Below are 20,560 nucleotides of genomic sequence, written 5' to 3'. Positions count from 1 at the left end.
AGCAAAGCCTAGATGAAACATTACTGCAGTTTGATGTTGCAACCAAGAAATATGAATTTTTTTTATTCTCCTTAACTTATGATAAAACCATCTTTCTGATTATCTAATGCCAAGAGAAATACATTTTTACATGTTTTGCAACACTGATACTAAGCTGTACTACATACTAAGCATGTTGAAAACATGTGCTTTCTAGAAATAATAGATGTCTCTGAACTGCAACATGTGGTGAAGCAAAAATAATTTTCAATTACCTATTTCTCACAAAAAAAAGTAGCCAGGAGAAAGAAATTTAATAAAGACACGCCTCTTTTTTTCCTAAATAAGCCTCATTTGTGAATTAATTTACAGTTCTAATTGATTGAAAAATATGTTCAAGTGATGGCTACATTCTTCTTAACCTTCTGAACACAAAATTTGATAGGTGACAACTAGTGTTGTAGGACTTGAACCAATATTCCCCAAATGTCACAAATGGGAAAAAAGAGCTGGGGAAAATTTTCATTTGGCTTAAACTATTCATAAAAAATATTAAATATGAAAGTATACTGGTCCTAAAAATATATTTTCTTGAAAAAATGTATTTTTGTTTTAGGATAGAAAGTTTTTAAAATTTGAAAAACGGGCTGGGGACAGCCAGAAGGAGGACATTTCCTTAACAAATTTGAAAATTTGTTCAAGAAAATTTTTAAAATCTATTGATGTAAAAATTAAAAACAGAGTGGCGACATTTCAGAAACTGGAATATAAATAGAAAGTAGCACAAAAAAGTTCTATGTCAAATATATTTAATGTAAACTGCTGGGGACACAACACACGCACATTTCATGAGAATCATCGATACATGTTTTTATTGACATCCTACTATTTGAATAATTTAGCAAAAGGAATACATAGGGTGATTCTCAAAGTAATAATACATTATCAAACAATAGCAGCTTACAGAAGTGTGAAGAATTCAAAGTTATTACTCTGCACTCTATATATACACACCTGTTTTTACTTAAGTTACTTAAATATAATTTTTAAGTAAAAAATTTAACAATTCCAGCTTGCTTTCTTTCAAAAGGGTCATTTAACTTTTTCAAAAGCTATTCGCTTATCTTTTGAATTTCTCCCTTTTTTATTTGTGATCTATTTTTGTTTTGAGAGTACCATTAAATGAAATAATTTTCAATTTTATTGAATATATTTAGTCTTCAATATAATTTTTTAGAAATTTTTACTTAAAGTTCATAATCTAGAGGAGGTAACCAGTGATCCCAGTCATGATGACAGGGCAGGGTTGGCAGGTTTTGACACATCAGTTTTTAATGGTTTAAAACTGTCACGTCAAAAACCTCAAATATTACTTTTCAATATAAAAATTCCCATTGGAAATACACACATTAATTGCATGTAATGTTTAAAGTGACTATGTTATACAAAGAATAAATATTTAATATGATTGTAAAATAATTTTTTACTCTCTACAAAATTATTTTGGAACAATATATGTTTTTTTTCTTATAAAATATACAATTTGAATAAAGCATAGCATAAACACTCAAGGGAAAACTATGGAATGATTTGACATTCTCATGATTCTTGATCTTCCAAAATTTCTTCAACTGCGTATATATGTGCATTGATATAAACCACCTGCTGTATATATATATACTATATTTACAACAGATAAGTGTTTAAAAACGTTTATTACATCATAATTATGTGATGCTGTGATTTCTGTTATTAAATTATCTAGATAATCACTGATACTTAAAACAATACTCTTATTGTGCATAACATTGAAATATATCTAACGATCAAAATACTAAATGGTAGGACTAAAATGTCATTTAATTTGGCAATGCTAGCGTGTATATTATGCCTAAGAAACTCCTATAACTTATCTTTAGTCAAAATTAGTTATTCTTACTTTTGCACTATGATATGGTATATTTACTAGTATTTTATAAAGTAATGGTTTCCCAGTTGAAGCCATATTTAAACATGCAAAACAAATGCTTTGGGTATCAAGTCCTGTCAGCTCTGCTTTGGTTGAAAATACTCTTTAAAACTGTGGATTTTTACACCCTGAGCTAAGAAACTTTTAGGTGAGAATAAATGAGTTTAATTAGTGTATTAACAGATGCTGTGTAAGAATTTTTATATGGAATAACATTTTGGGCAGATCAGAAAATTTAAAATATCAAAATAGATATTTTTCCTCAGTGATTATAATTCCGAATATAAAACCCTTTAATCTACATAAAAGTAAGTGTTTTGTTATTTAACATATCTATCAGGCTAACAAATACTACTTGACACCATTGGCAATAAGTTTTTGACTGTTTTAATACCGAATTAGTTTCTGAAGTCAAACAACTAAACCCTTATGCCCTACCATACATATTTTGAATAAAAAACCCAATTCCGCTTAGCAAATTGAACCCAGGTAATGAGTAGCTTAGATAAATAAACCATAAAATTATATTTTATATGTTCTAGACTCTTTATGTTGAAAATCGCAAATTGTAATCAATATTTTGTTTTAATTATTGTAATATGCAAAAAAGTAAGTTTTTCATCATGCTATATACCTATTGTGTTCAAAACATTATCAAAAAACATTCATTTAGGTTTTTGACAGTTTGAGTTTGGATGGTTCAAACCAGTTTTTGATGGTTGTCATGTCAAAAAACTGGTTTTCGACATCAAAAACAACCCGGTGACAAGGCAAAACTATTTCAGTGGGAAATGCACTTACCACAGGTATTTAATAAGTAGGGGAGAAGTATAGATCCAACAGCCCATGAAAAGGTTAACTAGTTCATATGCGTCTGTAAAACTTTTACGCTCTTTTAGCACTAAGAGATTAGAATTTTTTTTCTTATTTAAACTTTCCATTTGAGCGAAATAAAGGAGGGAGGTGGTCTCAAAGGCAGTGACAACAGTTATGATACACTGCATCGATATCCCTTCAGTTATAGTGAATATCAAAATGAATATTATTACACCTATACTTGTTACCAAACAATTTATAAAGGCTTATGCTATACAGCAGTGGTTCCTGTGTTTCACAGAAAGATAGGAAAGGGAGAACTTATTACTGTATTTCAGTTGTATAAGAAGCTAATTAGAGCATTAATGCTCCATGGTCAGAAAAAAAAAGTTTGGGAACCACTGTATAAATCATTACTGTGAGCATTTTATAATTGTTTCAAGAAAACTTTTAAAAGGATACTGTTGAAGAGCCCTATATTTTTTGATTTTGAAAAAAAAAAAAAGAAGGTATTTATGACTGAAAAAAGATCAGTTTTCAGCACATCATTCATAGAATCTTTTCACTCAAGACACAACAAGCAAACAAATGATACAGTAAGCATCTTACTTGTGCAAGAATATCATTCATTGTTTCACTGGCTTCTGGATCATTTTTTCCCAAGAGCCTCAGCAACCTAAGGATTTTTACCTAACAAAAAGCAAAGAAACATTTTTAGGGAAGAATCTGAAGTCAAAACAACTGAACTTCATCAACCATTAATAAAGTCGCATACAATTTATATTTTCTTTTTCCTTACCGCTCACCAACTCTGGTCATAGTATCATGAGTAATTTAACATTGATGGAATTGGGACAGAATTATTTTTCTTTAGAAAAAGTACTTTTGGGGTATAAAACTCTACATATATAGTTCTAGAATGGTTTTAACCCTTCCAATTCTGGGTAGGGTGGCACATGTTCTTATGTCATATTGTAATCTCATTTTTTTTCCATGGATAGCAGGTATTTGGCTGGGGCATATTGGGAAAGCGCCATTTATCAAGGTCGCCTCAGGGTCAAGAGGGAGATGTTTCTTCTTATGGCAATCTCTGGGACTGAATCTGCACACCAGAAGCTTGCCTTAATTCTGGTTTGGTTGCTGTATTTGTAATAATTTTTATACTACCATTATAACACTTGTTTTTAAATTTCTTTATGAAAAAAATAATCAACTCTTAACCTTTGGGATTAAAATATCAGAAAGTTATAAATGTATGTCTCAAAAGTTTAAAATTCCATATAACCTGTGGAACTGAAATCAGGAAGAAAAAATCACTGAGATGATAAAATAAAGGAGATGATCATAAAACAAATCATTCAAGTTCAGATTACTTCCTTAATTAGATCATTGATAATTTTTGTTGCACCATGGTCATTTTCTGCACACAAGGGCTAATTAGACCGGGACCTACAATTTACTGCAGATTCCAAACATCAGGCTTGTTTTTTTATACTCATCGAGAGGTTGATGCGTTAACCCCTCGATGGAGGACTCCCTGCAGTAGCAATTTTTTCTGCTGTCACATCACCGTTTTTGTTGTACAAATGTCAGGAAAGTTTTCCGACAAGGACGAATCGGGTATCGAACTCATGATACCTCTAAACATCCTTTGGTACTTTAGGCACATATCTTATCGACCTGGGCTACCGCGCCCTCCTTAATTAGATATATGAGTGTTTCAGACAAGAGATATAAAATTCTTGGCAATTTCAATCTTTCTGAGAATATTTGAGAATATCTTCCAACCAGAAGAGCTACAATAGTAAATAAATTCATCTTAAGAATTTCACTTTTGGATGAATATCTAAAAAATATTTGCAAAATGCTACATGCTTGGGAATAAAATTAAACAAAAAAAAAAAATCACAGTCAAACTGTGTTATAACGACAGAGATTCCAGCAATGTTGAGCATAAATCAGAATTTATCCACCACTTGCAACTATAGAATATATGCCATTAGAGATTTATTTCTGAATTATAGAATTTAGAACTGCCTATCAAGAAAAATGAAACTTTCTTAGTGAAAAATCACAAAGTTTATAGGCTTAACCCTAAATGCCAATCTTTTAAAGCAGCGGTTCTCAACCTTTTTGACTCGCGGAACCCCCATAGGCCAATTTTTTTAATTATTCATTAAAGTTACTGATCTATTTTTACTATTTAAAAATATTTCTAATTATTTTTTTTAATTTTACTGTTTTTTTTAAATTTTCGACTGGTCGCGGAGCCCCTGGAGAGTGACAAGGAGCCTCAAGGGCTCCGCGGAGCAACGGTTGAGAACTGCTGCATTAAAGGAAGAAAATAAAACTAACATAGCTGAATTGAACAACCGGAGAAGAAATATGAGTGACATTGATGTGCTATAGCGCAATCAAATACCCGGAGTTTCGGAAAAGGAGCGCATCAAATACCCGGAATTTCGGAAAAGGATGCATAAAAATTTGGTTCACGCGTTCCTATAAGACACATTCTTTCCTAGTTCCCAGAAGAAAAAAGTAGGGAGAAAAACCTCAAATTTCTGTTCCCTTTCCTTTTTTCATTCTTTTCACAGTCCATCACGATCGCGCGATCTTGAGAAAGTGGTTTTACTACTTTGTAAACTGTACTGTATTGTATTGATATACACACGGGTTGTTGAAGCTATTTAGTTGCTTCCTTCAATGAGGAGCCATGTACAGAATTTTCAAATTCCAGAGTTTCTATTCCCCTGTGGATTTCCCCCCCCCCTCCGGTTACATACCGGAAATTATGGTACTTTTGTGGCTATCTGCTGGCATTCAAAGACAGTGTCTATATGGCGGAAGATTCTGAATGCCGGTTTTTTGAAAAATCATTGGTCGGTGTAGTAAAGTTGTAAAAAAGGGGGGGGGGGACCCTGTGTGTGGGCCATGTAAAATTTTTCTTCTGCTCAGTTTGAGGGTTCAAAAACTCATTTTGTGTCAATGTTTTGAGTAGTCATTAAAAGCTTCTATCTGGACAGAAAACTTCATAGTCTTGGACTATTCATTGTACAGTAACTAACATTCATCATTGGAAATTATGGTGCACATTTTGTTTATAGGTGAAACAACACTTTGCATAACAAAGCAGCTGGACACATAAATCTATTAAAATTTTGTGATTCTGATGCTATCCAATAGAATTCAATTGTCTTCTGTATTTTTAGGGCATGCAGAAGCATAAACAATATTTACAATGCTCAGCAAAGAGCTAGAAATAAAAGTGCTTCATTTATCAAAAATGATTACACTGGCATTGAACAGTAAAATGTAAAAAAATCCCTTTAAAAAAAAGGATGAACAACACAGTAAAATCATTCCGTTCACCCTGACTTATTTACATCAGACCTTGTAATTTACACATTTTGCACTGTGCTTTTGAAAGTGGTCTGAAAAGAGTGTCATTCTTAAAAAATTTACAGGTCTTCATAATGTGCTGTGCATTGTCGAATAGACAGACTGTGGAAGACTCCTAATAAGAATGTAATATATATTGTGAGGAAAGACAGAAGAATTATTTGTGGCTGCCTAATATCTTATTTTGGACAAAAATTGCTTTTGTTACCAAGTCATTTTTGTCATTTTGTTTTGGCTCGAGTCAATTTTATAGGATACTGAAATATAGTGCTATGAAAACATTTTAATTAAAATTTTTTTCAAAAATTAAAAAAAAAAATTGAGTTTGTTTTTCATAAGGCAATAATTATGTTGGCTTAGGGATACCCCCCTCATGTAATACTCTTTTCAAATTTTTTGAATGGAAACCCTGCATATCGATATACCATTATATTATGACGTAAGGTTGATGATGTATCACAAAATTTTTTTTATATCATCCAGTCCGACTTGGCTGGTAGCTACTGGTGCTTTTGCAGCACCTGGCATATAGTACTGACATATCTCCTTCAGACCATCACTTTTTTCTGGTCGATGCAAAATACAGTGTCCTAGAAAAAAACCATTAGGCAGACGTTATTTAAATAATTTGGCATCTAGTAAGGTAAGCCAAAGAATCTTGAAAAAAAAACTGCCATATGCAAAACTGAAGTGTGTAATGCAAGTGTCTTAATCAGCAAAGTGCAGTGCTTGACAAATCAGAAAAAATCAAAGCGCCAGTTGAATATTTTGGGAGCCGAGTAATCACACAGAAAAAATTTTAGGTATCAATACAAATTTTTTACTTGTCATTACGATCCAGCACCCGGGATTTATCAAGCCCTGAGTTAAGCAGTAGTGTCAAAAAAAGTTATGCAAGAGTGTACATCAACATGGTGTTTTCTTTAACAGTGGTGTCACATTATCTAAGTTTATTTTTCATACAACAAATTGTTTCAAGAAGTGAGGAGACTATTCGAGAGAAGTTTGGTATCAGAGTCTACTTAACAGTCAACCTGATAGTCCAAAAGCTTTGTCATGATCACACAATAGCCCCTCCCCTGAAAAAAGAGCAAAAAGCCACTTCTTTTCAATATTACAAGGGTTCTGACAGGCCCGTCATTAGGCCCTTAGCTTTAGAAAATACACTAGAGAAATGGTATATATATATATATATATATATATATATATATATATATATACACACACAAATAAATAAATATACATGCACACACATATTGTTCTTTGCCCCCTTCCCTGGAAAAAGTTGAAATGACGGCCCTGGGTTCTGAACTGTCTCAAATAAACCTGGTGTCAAATTTTAAAAAAATAAAACTTCATTTTTAGCATTAGAACTTTATTGTGCTAAACAGCATAACCTTCTTGATATGTATAAGATGTTAGGAATATGATGAAATTTTTTTGTCAAAATGTTTACAAGATTCAGAAAAAATAAACAAAAAAATCTAATAAATACATCATATGAACATATATCAATGTATGCAAAAATATATCGATTCTAGGAAAATTCATTATACCTGCAAAAATGGGTCACTCACTCCACAAACATCATGCTCTGGAGAATAACCAGCCATAATTAGATTCTTTAAGACACGTACTAGGTTGGATACAAGCTAAAGAAAAACGTATAACATCAAAATTGTTTTTCTACTCAGGATTTAAACATTTATTAACACTAGAACAATGGAAGCAGTTTATTTTGACTGCAAAGCTACTTGCATGCAATTAGATCCCCTAATTTATCTCAGTTAATTGAAATTTTATGCCTTTTCTCCTGTTCTTGAATTCGTAGAAGATAGATGTTCTAGGTTTTTTAAATTAAGTGGTAAAACAAATGTTCTAACCAAAATGACGGTCACACAGATAGTGCATGAATAAGATTACAAAACATCCTGAAATGGAGCCTGTACGTATGCAAATAATGCATGGGAAGAAAAGATGTTTTAAGGTTAAATTTTTTTTTACATTATAAATAGCACGAGTTTTGAACACTTTGGTGCAAAAAAAAGGGGGAACTCGCATTCATTGAAACAATGTCGCACAGTGAGTATCCATCTCTCGCAATTGGATCAAAGATTCAAACTTTAAACTCTGTTGACCAATGCTAAATTCACCCCTCAGTAGAGCGCTACATCAGATCTCCTATCTGAAGAAATGTGGCAATTTGTTCACACCAATTAAAGATTCTCTTGGCAATGAAAGAATATTTATCATTGTTACGTGATCGAATCGCAGAGAACTTCCACAGAATTGCAAGGGTACAACTAAAGAGTTCTTTTCAGTGAAGGTAGTGGCGAATGGCCAATACGTAGTGTGGCTCAAAAAGTTTTTAGATTCATATTGAAAACATTTTTTAAATATTATTCTTGTGGCAGAAGATAGCTTTTACTTTTTTGAAAGACCCCCAAATGGCAGGACTGCATAAATGAACATGATATTTTTCCTTTGTGATAAAAAAACAACAACATAGCCATTGTGCCATTAACTTTTGATAGTAAGATAGATGGCTTCTTTCTCAGCCCAAGATATCAAGGAAACAGTTATTTTCCAGATATTTTTGCTGAGGTGAACTCTGAAAGAAAAGTCACCACGTCTCCGCCGGGACTCGAACCCAGGCCCTCTTGCATACCGGGGAAGAATGCTACCATCTACACCACTGGAGACATGACCCTGCCTTCCTTATTTCACGCACTGTGCGTGAGGCGCTGAAGTAGAGGCATTAGTATTTTCTTTCAGAGTTCACCTCAGCAAAAATATCCGGAAAATAACTGTTTCCTTGATATCTCGGGCTGAGAAAAAAGCCATCTATCTCACTCTAAACCACCGGGGCCATTTCCTGAAGTTAAGAGAGGCTACTAATGCCTCTACTTCAGAAAATCTTCAGGCATCTTCAGATGCCTCTCTGGAAAATCGAAACACTTGTGAGGGAGAATTCACGAATAACGCACAAAGCCATTTCAAATAAGTTGAATATTAGTTCTGGAAGCTTTAATTCCATCCTCCATGATAGACTGTCCCTTAGTAAACGTTGCTCTAGATGGATTCCCCATTCCCTCACAGAAGTGCAAAAGGCAACATGCTATGATTGGTGCCATTTCATGAATAAATAGTTCAAAGATAGCACTGCTAAGAGTATCTGAGATGATGTGATGGATGAATATGAAAACTTTTTGAACCACCCTTGTACACTCCTTTTATTGGCAGCTGTAAGAAGAGAATCTTCAACTTGTATACCATGCACAAGTTTCAAATGCTGATTAAAAATTCACAGAAATTATGAAATTTTATAATACATAATTTCTGGTGGCAACCAAATGATTCTCCAAATGAATCATTATCCAAAAGCTGTTTTTTCCAATGTTCCTTCTTTTCCATATTTTACAATGTTCTGCTGCTACTCCCACTTATTTTTCATCCCCACATAAGTAACTTTACTAAATTCTTGATAGTCCTATACTCCAAACCTTTTCAAACCTTTTAAATGAAACTGTAAAGTGAAAATCAAGCAATAAAATATAACAGCTTAAAGAATCACAATCAAAAGAATCTTTTGATTGTTTTTGGACATGTGCTGCAAGCCAAAGTATCCAAAATGCCAAAAAAGATCAATGAAACATATTTATTGTAAAAATGAAACTTTTTCATTAAAACAGCCTTATATATATATATATAACTTGTGCTCAACTGATCAGAACTGTTTAAGTCAAACAGGGAAAATGTGTAAGTACAAGCTTGATATTACTGCCAGACATTATTTCTTTAAAAAAAAATTTCCATTCATGCAAATGAACCATCAAAAAGTAAAAAATTTCAACCCATCAGCCTAATATCCCAAAAGTAATGCATGGTTCTTTTAAAGCGTAGCAACCAAAGTTGTTAGTCCATGGTGGAAGCATGATAGAATCAAATATCTTTTGCTTGTTACAATATAAAAAACAATAGGCCTAACTATGTATATTGGTTTTACAGTTTTGAAAATGGAATAGATACCTTTTTAAAATGGGTCAAGGCATCTGGGCTTCTCTCACACATTTCAGTAATAAGTACCACAGCAGTTATAAGGACACCTGAAAAATATTAGTCAATTGAACTTTGTTTGGTATTTGTCTTTCAAAAATATTACGAACTAGCTGTTACTCGTAGCTTCGCTCACATGGATTTGGTAATTTGCAAATTGTTCACAATGATTTTCCCCATACAACACTTGAGCCCCCCCCCCCCCAAGACCCCCTTGGGAGTTGAATTTCCAGAAATCCCATCTTGGTGAGTATGTTATAAAATATCACCAAATTTAAAATACTCAATTTTTCACCAAAAACTACTGACCAAATTTCATATTTAAGCTTCAGCGGTTTGAGCTCAGCAATGATTCTCCCATATAACCTTTGAACTTCCCCCCCCCACTCCCATAACCCCTTTAGAGGTTGAACTTTGCAAAAAAATCTCCTTAGTGAGTCTATACATTACAAAATAAAACGACTGACCAAATTTCATATTTATAACTTCAGCAATTTCAGCTCAGCTGATGATTACTCCATATAACCTTTGAACCCTCCCATGACCACTTTAGGGGTGCAATTTCAAAAAATCCCTTTTTAGGTAGTCCTTACATAATGAAATCATGCAATAAAACTACTAGCCGAATTACACATGTACAGCTTCAGCAGTTTCGGCTCAGCATGATTTCTCTGTATAACCCATGGAACCCTTAGGGGTAGAATTTTGAAAAACACCTTAGTGAGTCCTTACATCATAAAATGAAACTACTGACCAAATTTCATATTTATAGCTGCAGTGGTTTCGGCTCTGCGGACATGTTATTTATTATTACATGTTTATTCATCAGGACATGTTATTTATTATTACATGTTTATTCATCAGGACATGTTATTTTATATATAGATGATTTGATACAAGTTATTAATCAAATTCATTAGAACCTTAACTAACCAAGGCAGATGGGTCTAAATTCAAAGGATACAGAGAACCTTAGTTAATAAAGACTAATGTTTGAAGATGTGGCAAATACAAGTCTGCTGATCACAGACACATTTTGTCTGATAACAGCTATTCTTCGCACATATTCAGCTCTATAATGCTACAGTCCAATACCCCTTCATCTTTCTAACTTTGAATTGCTTAAAACGATTCATCAACCACCAGTTTTTCATTGAAAGTCGCTGTTTTTGGCAAAATGGCATGAGAGATATTTCCACGGGCATACTGCATTCTTAACCAAACACAAACCGTTTCATCAGGCTCTTGAATTGAGTTTTTTCCAACTGTGTGTACAAAGCCTTTTTTAATTGATTGTTAGCACACAAAACTTTTAAATTTCTGCTTAGTGTCATTTTCAGTCTGCAGCCATTGTATATCTAATCTTTTCCTTATTTATTCTATGGAGTTTCTTTCAACAGATTCTCAATTTTCCTGTCTATTCCCTCAATTGTCATAAAGTTTAACCCTTTAACTGACAGTACTTTGAAGTACCACATTCTTTTTTTTGCCTTGTAACATTTCTCACATAGATTGTAGGGTATTTTGAAGCATAAAAGCTGTACAACTCTGATTACACGATGACGGCACAAGTATGGGGCAACATTTTTTTAAAACATTTTAATTAATAAAATTGTTAGATGTTTTTCCCCTGTAAAAGCGTTCCCTAAGAAATGTATAAAAAATGGTTTTCTTTGGGGGTGGTAAAATAAATAAAACTGTATTATTCAACATATTCAAATTGGCATTTTTTTTATTTTTATATTGTAAGCGTAAAACACAAACGTGACTTTAAAAAGTACCAGGTTAATTAATTCGAGCACTAAATAATTTTATGCTTTAATTAGAGCTACAATGACTAACCAAAAAGTTTATTATTTTATTTTTCCATAATGTGATGGATAAAAGGTTAAATTGCAGGAATTTTTTTTCTATTGATGCAACTGTCATTTTTTCATCAAGGGGTAAGAAATAATTTTATTTTTGTAACAGCACATTTATTAATTTCATAGCACTCTAAATTTTTTTAATGAAAAAAAATATACACTTTTCATATACATATATACAATGGCATACGCAGGACTTTTTCAGGAGAGAGAATTTTTTTACTACAAAAAATAATTGTACATGGAAAGGAGGGTTGTATTTCCTCTAATTTGACCCCTCCCCTCATAAAATCCAAAATGAATATTGTTTTTCTTATAATTCAAAAATCATAAAAAAATTTAAGTAATATTTTTCGATTCCACAGCGTTAAATGTGCCATTCATGCAATGGTAGTAAATGATCTCGCACTGACCCCTTACTTGATTTTGGACAGATTTTCTTCAATGACTGAAAGGTAGGTGCTCAAACAACTGAGTATGGGCCCAGTTGCGATAGCCTTGTATTTGGGTGGTCATCATGACACTATTTCTTTCTCAAATAGGTTAAAGTAGTATTTCTGTCAGAAAGATGCTAGATAGCCAATTTTGAAACCCACAAAAACCTTTGTGTATGTGTGAATATCCTTTTTAACACCAGGTGTCATTATTAGAAGGTGCTTCTATCTATGTACACTTTATCACTTCTGATTCATTTCATTCATGTGTATTCCCATTTAATTATGTGGGTGTGATTCGTGTTGGCTTCTTATTGGTTATAGCAATTTGACAACAATGGCAAACTAGCATTTTTTTTGTTTGGCAGAACAGATCTTTTACATGCAAATGAATAAAAGTTTTGTGCCATGGTGATAGATAGCAAAAACCTTGGCGTAACTCACTGTAGCAAGATTTTTTTTCAGAAACTGAAACCAACTCGGCAGTAGGAAAACTGCAGAAAATAATCCTCTGCCACCACTATACAATCACAAGAAACCAAAAATACCTTTTTTTTCTGAGGATTTAGCTTAATTTCATATGACTGGAAGAAGAATGTTGCTCAGGTTCTTCACGCTCAGGTCAGGAGACTGCAAGATATTTCTAATTTTAATGCACAAAGGTGCCAAAAAAGTTGACATCATGCATTTATAAAATCCAAAAAATTTTTTAGCTTTATCTGCGCAAACCTGTCTTTTTTTTTTTCTGAACAAGGTATAAGCCATATATATTAATGATATACACTGCTCAAAACAATTAGGGGAGCACATGGTTTTAACAAAATTACGCAAAGATGTATACCGATAAGTAACATAAAATGAATCATCCATAATTTAAAGCCTAGCAGGAAACGGAAGAAGAAAACTTCATATGCAAATCAAAGTTCATGACGTCAAAAACCAGAAAAAGGAGATAAGGGCAGAAATCGGGATGTTGCAGAAACGTCTGTTTTACTGCCGTAACTGTGAAATTCGAATGCGCAGTATTTTTTTTTTGAGACAAGGTGACTTGAGGATGTCTCAACAACGTGATTTACCGGAATCCATGGACTGGAATCCGGGCAAACACAACGTAGTGTCGCGGATGCTGTTGGAGTCGCCAGAAGTGTTGTTGCAAGGCTGTGGAATCGATTCCAAGAAACAGGAAATGTTAGACGTCGACCAGGGCAAGGTCGGCCACGCGCCACTACAGCAACTGATGACCAGTATATACGGTTAACAGCCCGTCGAAACAGAACAGAGAATGCTACGCAGCTGCAAAGACGGTTGCTCTTGGCAACAGGACGAAGGGTGTCCAGCCAAACAGTACGTAATAGGCTTCATGAGGGAGGGCTCTATGCATGTAGGCCAATGGTCTGCATTCCGTTGACCCCACGCCACCGTACGGCCCGAAGAAGATGGGCTGCTGAACATCGAGATTGGGAGCAACATGATTGGAGCCAAGTGCTGTTTACAGACGAGTCCCGATTCAGTCTGGAGTGTGACACCCGACGTGTTCTGGTATGGAGGGACAGGGGCACTCGAAATAACCCCGCATTCGTTCGTGAAAGGTCACAATACAGACGAGCTGGTTGGATGGTATGGGGTGGAATCAGCATAGGCGGACGTACGGACCTGCATATCATCGGAATGGCACTTTGACGGCCCGAAGGTATGCAGACGAGATACTGAGGAGACCTCATGTCATCCCTTACGCTGGAGCCATTGGAGATTCCTTTGTTTTCCAGGATGATAATGCCCGACCGCATAGAGCTCGTCTGGTGGAGAACATGCTTGAAGCTGAAACAATACAGCGTATGGAATGGCCAGCGTGCTCTTCTGACTCCATGTCCCAAACATGCTCGGACGACGCATTGCTGCGCGACCAAGGCCGCCTGTTACTGTCCGAGACTTGCAGATTGCACTTCTTGAGGAGTGGAACAGTATTCCCCAAAGTCTGATCGATAACCTCATCGCATCCATGGCAAACAGGTGTGCAGCAGTCTTAGCTGTTCGAGGAGACCACACGCCCTATTAAAACTCATGCATCATGTCTAAACAGTACTTTTTTTTATCGTTTACATGTAACCAAATTGTTGCCCTAAATCATCTTTTCATGTTTTTTCCATATTTTCAAAGAATTAAAGCTTAATTCCAAATTTTTTTACGTCTTTTTTCTGTATTGCGCATTGATACGCGTGTACTATCCATTGTATGCCAATACGTGGCTGTCTCGCACGGTTTTCTTCACTTTTTTGCTTGCTCCCCTAATTGTTTTGAGCAGTGTATTTAGTGATTTTATATGCACAAAAGAACATTTTCACGATGTCTGCCTATACATATACAGCTTAGAGAGGATATTCATGACATCTGGAAGGTTTTAAAATCCAAAGAAAAACAAAATTGTTGAGACCAAAGCAAGAAATGATTTGCAGTTTCTTTTGATGTATGTATATATATATATATATATATATATATATATGTGTGTGTGTGTGTGCATTTATATATACAGGGTGTTCTGTTAATGGATCGACAAACTCAGGGTTGTTAGTAGGCATCAAGAGGAACAAAAATTGTAATGGAACATGGTATTGCAAACCACGTTGAGAGGGTGAAAATCGCAAAAAACGCATGCAGGCTCTGAGGCCAGAGAAGACGAAAGGTGGATGTCAGTTGATCACTGAATGCATTCGTGGGTTTGCTCATTGTATCTGACGTAAGCAGCGGCGCAAAATGCATGCGCTGAGTAGGATCTCGCGTTTGGATTGTTGGGGGAAAAAAATTCTTCATGCCTTATGCAAATGACGGATTACGCTGGTCGGTAACCGGTCTACTTCCATGAAGGGATTTCCGAATATGAAAGATGATGCTTGTTCTCATTCCGTTTTCATTTTTTGGTTATAGTTATGCAGTATAGTTCAATTGCAATTCAATATATGTGTGTTATGTCTCGTCACTGTTATTTTCATGCTAAGCCTGATATGGAATAAAGTGAAGTTTTCAATCAAATTGGGTTCTTTTTGAGAGACACTGCGCTGACACGGATGACGTAAATTAGCGCAATTGTGGTAGTAAGCATCTGTAGCAGTTAGTTGTCTGTTTCAATGAGTATCGTGATGGCTGACTACGCCAACGAAGAATACGCTGATATGCATCTGATTTACAGTTGAGCGGATGGCAATAGGCGCTTAGCACAACAGATGTACTAACAGCAATATCCTGTGGACACACCGAAGGATCTCAACTTGGATTGCCGGCGTTGCCGCAGACAGCAAAAGCATATCTGGTATCTTCGAGCACATCCGGGAATCATTTTTATGTCGTTGCAGACTGTGCAATGACGTGAGCGGCCACCACTTCCAACAACTCTTGTAATAATTAATCAAATAAATCTTTTCTTAGTTATTATTTTACTTTTTGTCGTTCCAGCGTGACGTCGAAACCTGCATGTGTTTTTTGAAATTTTCCCCCTCTCAACGTGGTTTGCGACACCATGCTCCATTGCAATTTTTGTTCCTCTTGATGTCTACTAACAACCCTGAGTTTGTCGATCCATTAACAGAACACCCTGTATATATAATTATTTTTGCGGAATATATATTGAAGTTTAAACAGGTGCTAGAGTGAACTTAGCACCACATTGAAAACAAATACTCGCAAAAATAAATTAAGAAAACAAAAACTTTTCCATGATGTAGATAACCTGATGTTAGAAAAACTAGAAAAAAAAATACAATAACAAAAAAATAATAAAATAAGTAAATAAAATACAAACCATGATTTTTTTCGGACAGCAATGACCTAGTGGCAGGAATGAACATCTCCATCAACTCAGGCAATTTTTTGATGATTCGAAATGCACAAAGAGCAGCCTAAAATAAAATCATACAGAAAATAAGTCATAATCTGCAGAATTGTAAATTCAGATAAGTAATTTTTATGGTGTAAAACTTTTAGTTCATGAAAATTCCTAAATCCACTTATTATGGATAATCACTGACCATTTATGTAAGTTTGATAAATTTTGTTCATATATTGTTAATTTATCATATTTAACAAAATTTACGTATAATCTCCCAACTTGTATGGTCAGAGATGTCGCTGTATTCTAATTTAACTGGGTCACGGGACCTGTTATATTAAAAAAATTTGGGTCCCTCTCAAAAAAAATTATCTTGAAAAAAAAGTATTCCCCCTCCCCTTCCCCCCATAATTCACTGGTATTTCTATGAATTTTTTTCCAGCATGCTCTAGGTCTTTGATCACCTGCTTATATCTCTTCCTTGAGACAGAGCGGTGGGCCATGTTCTGGGTGGGAGGAAGTATCTCTGTGAATCAAATAAATGATTCATTTATAAAAACATGTTCTATCCAAAAAGGTTCCTTTACTTTCATTGTAGGAAAAGCTTGCAAAGAAGCCCATTAACACAGAGAACGTAGCACATTTAACAAATCTAAACCAAATATACAGTTGATCCCACTAATAACGTTCCAATTTAGAACATTTTTGCACTTGATAAAACTGATTTTTATGGTCCCAACTCAAGTAATTCTTAAGATTTCTCGTTTGAAGTGTTTTCCTGCTTGTTTTTTTATGGGTTTTTTGAAAAATGTTATAAGCAGGATCTACTGTAACTAAAAGTTAGAGAGGCACAAATTTATATATTTACTAATAAATCAATCCATAAATTCCCTTCTCATTGATTTTTCATTTCGTCAAAAAAATCTCAGCTCTTTCAATAATATCTTCTGCGATTTAAATTTAAAGCAAATAAGATTCTCTCTCTCAGTACACATTCTCTCAGACACTTATCTTCCGATTCCCTATTCATACGAGCAAGGATTTCATATAAATTCTTGCGAAGCGTTTCCTAGTAGAATGATTTTATTTTCTCTCCCTGATGGTCTACCACTCTGATCTGTCGCCATTTAACTGCGACATATTTTTACACCTGTATATAGGACTATGTCAGATTTGTGCTGGTGAAACTTAAGTATGTTTGTGTGCCCAGCAATTTGCATGTTTTGTGTTCAGTAGGTGGTGCCATCTATCTAGAGAGAGGTAAACACATTTTGGCACCCTGTGTAATGTAGAAGCAGTTATAAAGGGTGAATTTGGAACCTCTAGTCCAGAGCCGGGGGGGGGGGGGGGGCACTACACCTGTCTGCTCTCCCCCACACTCTAGTTGCGTCCGTGCATCTATCCTCTAAATTGGTAATGCATGGATTTGAAATTTAATGTATACATATTTATGTTATAGGTTTATGTGATTGTCGTGGCAACCAGAACTATTTTCAAAGGAATAGCCGACTCAAAATTGGAAAACCTTAAAAAAGCATATTTTTAGCTGATTACCACTGCAAAATTACGGGTTCCAAACCCAGATTTTCACCAAAGGCAAAATCCTTGTTTTTTGATTTTCACCAGAGGCAAAATCTGGAGTATGAGGGCCCGTGCCACCCCTAGAAAATGAAAAATTAAAAATATTTTTGTAGAAAATTAAAATATTGGAAAAAAGGAGTCTTATACTATTGTTAATTTAAAATTCTTTTTCAGCATTAATGACCCACAATTTCTGTGGAAGAAATACTTCTGCCCCTCCAAAAGCTAATTCTGAGTACACAACAGTGATTTTTGGGATAGATGAGGTTACTATCACATAGTAGCTAGATGATAAAACTGGATATTCAAGGTAGAATTTTTACAGATTTTTTTTTTTCTGAACAATCTCTGAAAATGTTTCACTTTGAATAGGCGTTCTAAATCCTTTAATAATTTTCAAAAAAACATGCATTTGCAATCTTGTAAGAACGTGAATTTACATCATATAGAAAAAATAACTGTAATTTCTGATATGTAACCGGAGGGAGAAAATCCGCAGGGGAATAGAAACTCTGAAATTCTCTTCGAAAATTCTGTACACGGCCCTATTAAGGGAAACTAAATATCTTCAACAACCCACATGTATATCAATATAGTACAGTGTACAAAGTAGTGAAATCATTTTTTCAAGGTTGTGAGATTGTGATAGACTGTGAAAAGAAAAAAAAAAATTGGTTTTTTTTTCTCTTACTTTTTCATCGTAGAACTAGAAAAGAACGTGTCCCACAGGACGTGTGAACCAAATTTTTATGTGTCCTTTTCCGAAATTTAGGATATTTGATGCATATTTTTTTGTCAAAAAAATGACATTTTTCATCAAAAATGTCAGTGTAGCAAACCCTGTTGTTTCAGAATATTCATGTTCTGATAAAATAGCTCTGCAACATGAAATCACAATAAGTGAACTGAACAATCTTGTTCATTATTTGGAACTATTAAAAGCCAATGTGGATATACTGGAGCGGAACTACATTATTGGAATCTTCTGGGAAAGCTTGAGTCTCACCATTAAACCTAATATAATAACCATCACATACCCTAACCATCTAAACCATTTTAAACCTGTTGTTGTCAGTTTAAACCTTTCTTGAAAAGAAGGAAAATTTGTATTTTGTTGGAACGTTTGCAGCATAAGATTTCAGAATGACTCGAGCATGGGAAATATTTATTGACTCGTCAAAAAAAAAAATTTCACTGTGGTTTCCTTTCAGCTTCCATTCATTCGTATTGTAATCCATATGAAAAATCTTTAAAGCAGAGACTTACTTATATTTCTATAAGTCTCAGTTTCATAATGTACTATACACTACTAGATTATGAAATCAAAAAATGTTAAATGCGTGGGACTCTATCAATAATTCTAGTAAAATCTTTTTCTCAAAATGAGGATTAATCAACTTTCACCACTCTGACTTTAACCTCTTCATATGAATTACTAGCTGAGTTAGGTCTGACTGCCCATTGTACAGTCCCATTCATCATATATACGCTCTAAGGAAATAAAAATGTTTGTTGCTAGTGTAGTGGTCTAGTACAGCGGTTCTCAACCTGGGACCATATAGGCCCCCTTGCGGTCCTGGGATATTCTAGGGCAGCGGTTCTCAACCGGTGCTCCGCGGAGCCCTTGGGGCTCCTTATGCGCTCTCCAGGGGCTCCGCGGAAGCTTGAGGAAAATAAAAACAGTAAAATTTAGAAAAACAATTATAAGTATTTTTAAATAGTAAAAATAAATCACTAACTTCAATGAATAATTAAAAAATTGGCCTATTGGCTCCGCCATAGAATTTTTTTACTTGTAAGGGCTCAGCGAGTCAAAAAGGTTGAGAACCGCTGTTCTAGGGGGTCACAGGAGAAAATCAGAAGAAAGGTGATCCACGAAAGGTGGTGAAGGGAGTCATAGAGAGCTGTGAAGAGAAAAGCTTTAAAAGTGAAACATGGTTGAAAAATATTACTACTTTCAGAATTCATCAGATCCATCCATAGAACCAGGAGCATATTAACCCTTAGGTCTATGTGGGCATGACCTGGGTCTTTGTCTATAATGGAGGGAGGGGACTGCCATATGGGATCTGGTGCTATGATTTTCACATGTAAGCTGTTAATTCCAGCTAAGTATGGAGGGCCGCCAGAGCAATGGTTGATCTGTTGGGAGGGTCGATTTATCGTGAAGGTTTGTTGGATTGTCCCGTATTTTACCATATAATTTGACTCCTAGGAGAGATAATCTACCATTTGAATCCGTGTCTAGCCAGGATTCCCGAGATTGATCTGATTTATTCAAATTTCATTCATAATAAAAAAATAGAAAGTATCTCACTCATGGATGAGGGTAGAGACCTTCCATGTAATACAAGTGCATTTCAGTGAACACCTTTACAGAGGTGAAAAATTCAACCAAATTTTATTAACTAATTTTTATTTCATGATTTTCGATTAAATCCTTATAAGTGCATTTTCTAGTAGTACAAACAATGCTGATTCAGAAAAGATATGAACAATAGCAAAAATTTGATAATGCAAAAGTCTGATGATAATGCTGCCTTCCGATATAACAACAATCCCTCTACACTATTTTTCCCTGGTACGCAGAGCATTATTATATAAGGATATCACTGTGTATGTATTGGTATTTGTAATACAA

General features: G+C 34.7%; 1 protein-coding gene across 2 annotated transcripts in view; it reads right to left on the bottom strand.

The window, feature by feature from the left end:
* The window catches only part of AP-1gamma (adaptor protein complex 1, gamma subunit), an 84,650-nt gene that overhangs the window by 43,909 nt on the left and 20,181 nt on the right, over positions 1 to 20,560 (bottom strand). For both annotated transcript variants that reach the window (XM_089247139.1, XM_089247140.1), the window contains exons 5-8: positions 16,312 to 16,408; positions 10,193 to 10,269; positions 7,720 to 7,815; positions 3,374 to 3,454 (exon numbers count right to left, since the gene is read on the bottom strand). In XM_089247139.1, the coding sequence (XP_089103265.1) occupies positions 3,374 to 3,454; positions 7,720 to 7,815; positions 10,193 to 10,269; positions 16,312 to 16,408 (351 nt within the window). The remainder of the gene's footprint in view (positions 1 to 3,373; positions 3,455 to 7,719; positions 7,816 to 10,192; positions 10,270 to 16,311; positions 16,409 to 20,560) is intronic.

The sequence above is a fragment of the Pholcus phalangioides genome, unplaced genomic scaffold (assembly GCF_987345545.1).
Source record: "Pholcus phalangioides strain wild (caught in Gottingen) unplaced genomic scaffold, Ppha-v1.0 ptg000017l_1, whole genome shotgun sequence".
NCBI classification, from domain to species: Eukaryota; Metazoa; Arthropoda; class Arachnida; order Araneae; family Pholcidae; genus Pholcus; species Pholcus phalangioides.
The sequence above is the reverse complement of the archived record's forward strand: the minus strand, read 5'-3'. Positions and strand labels throughout refer to the sequence as shown.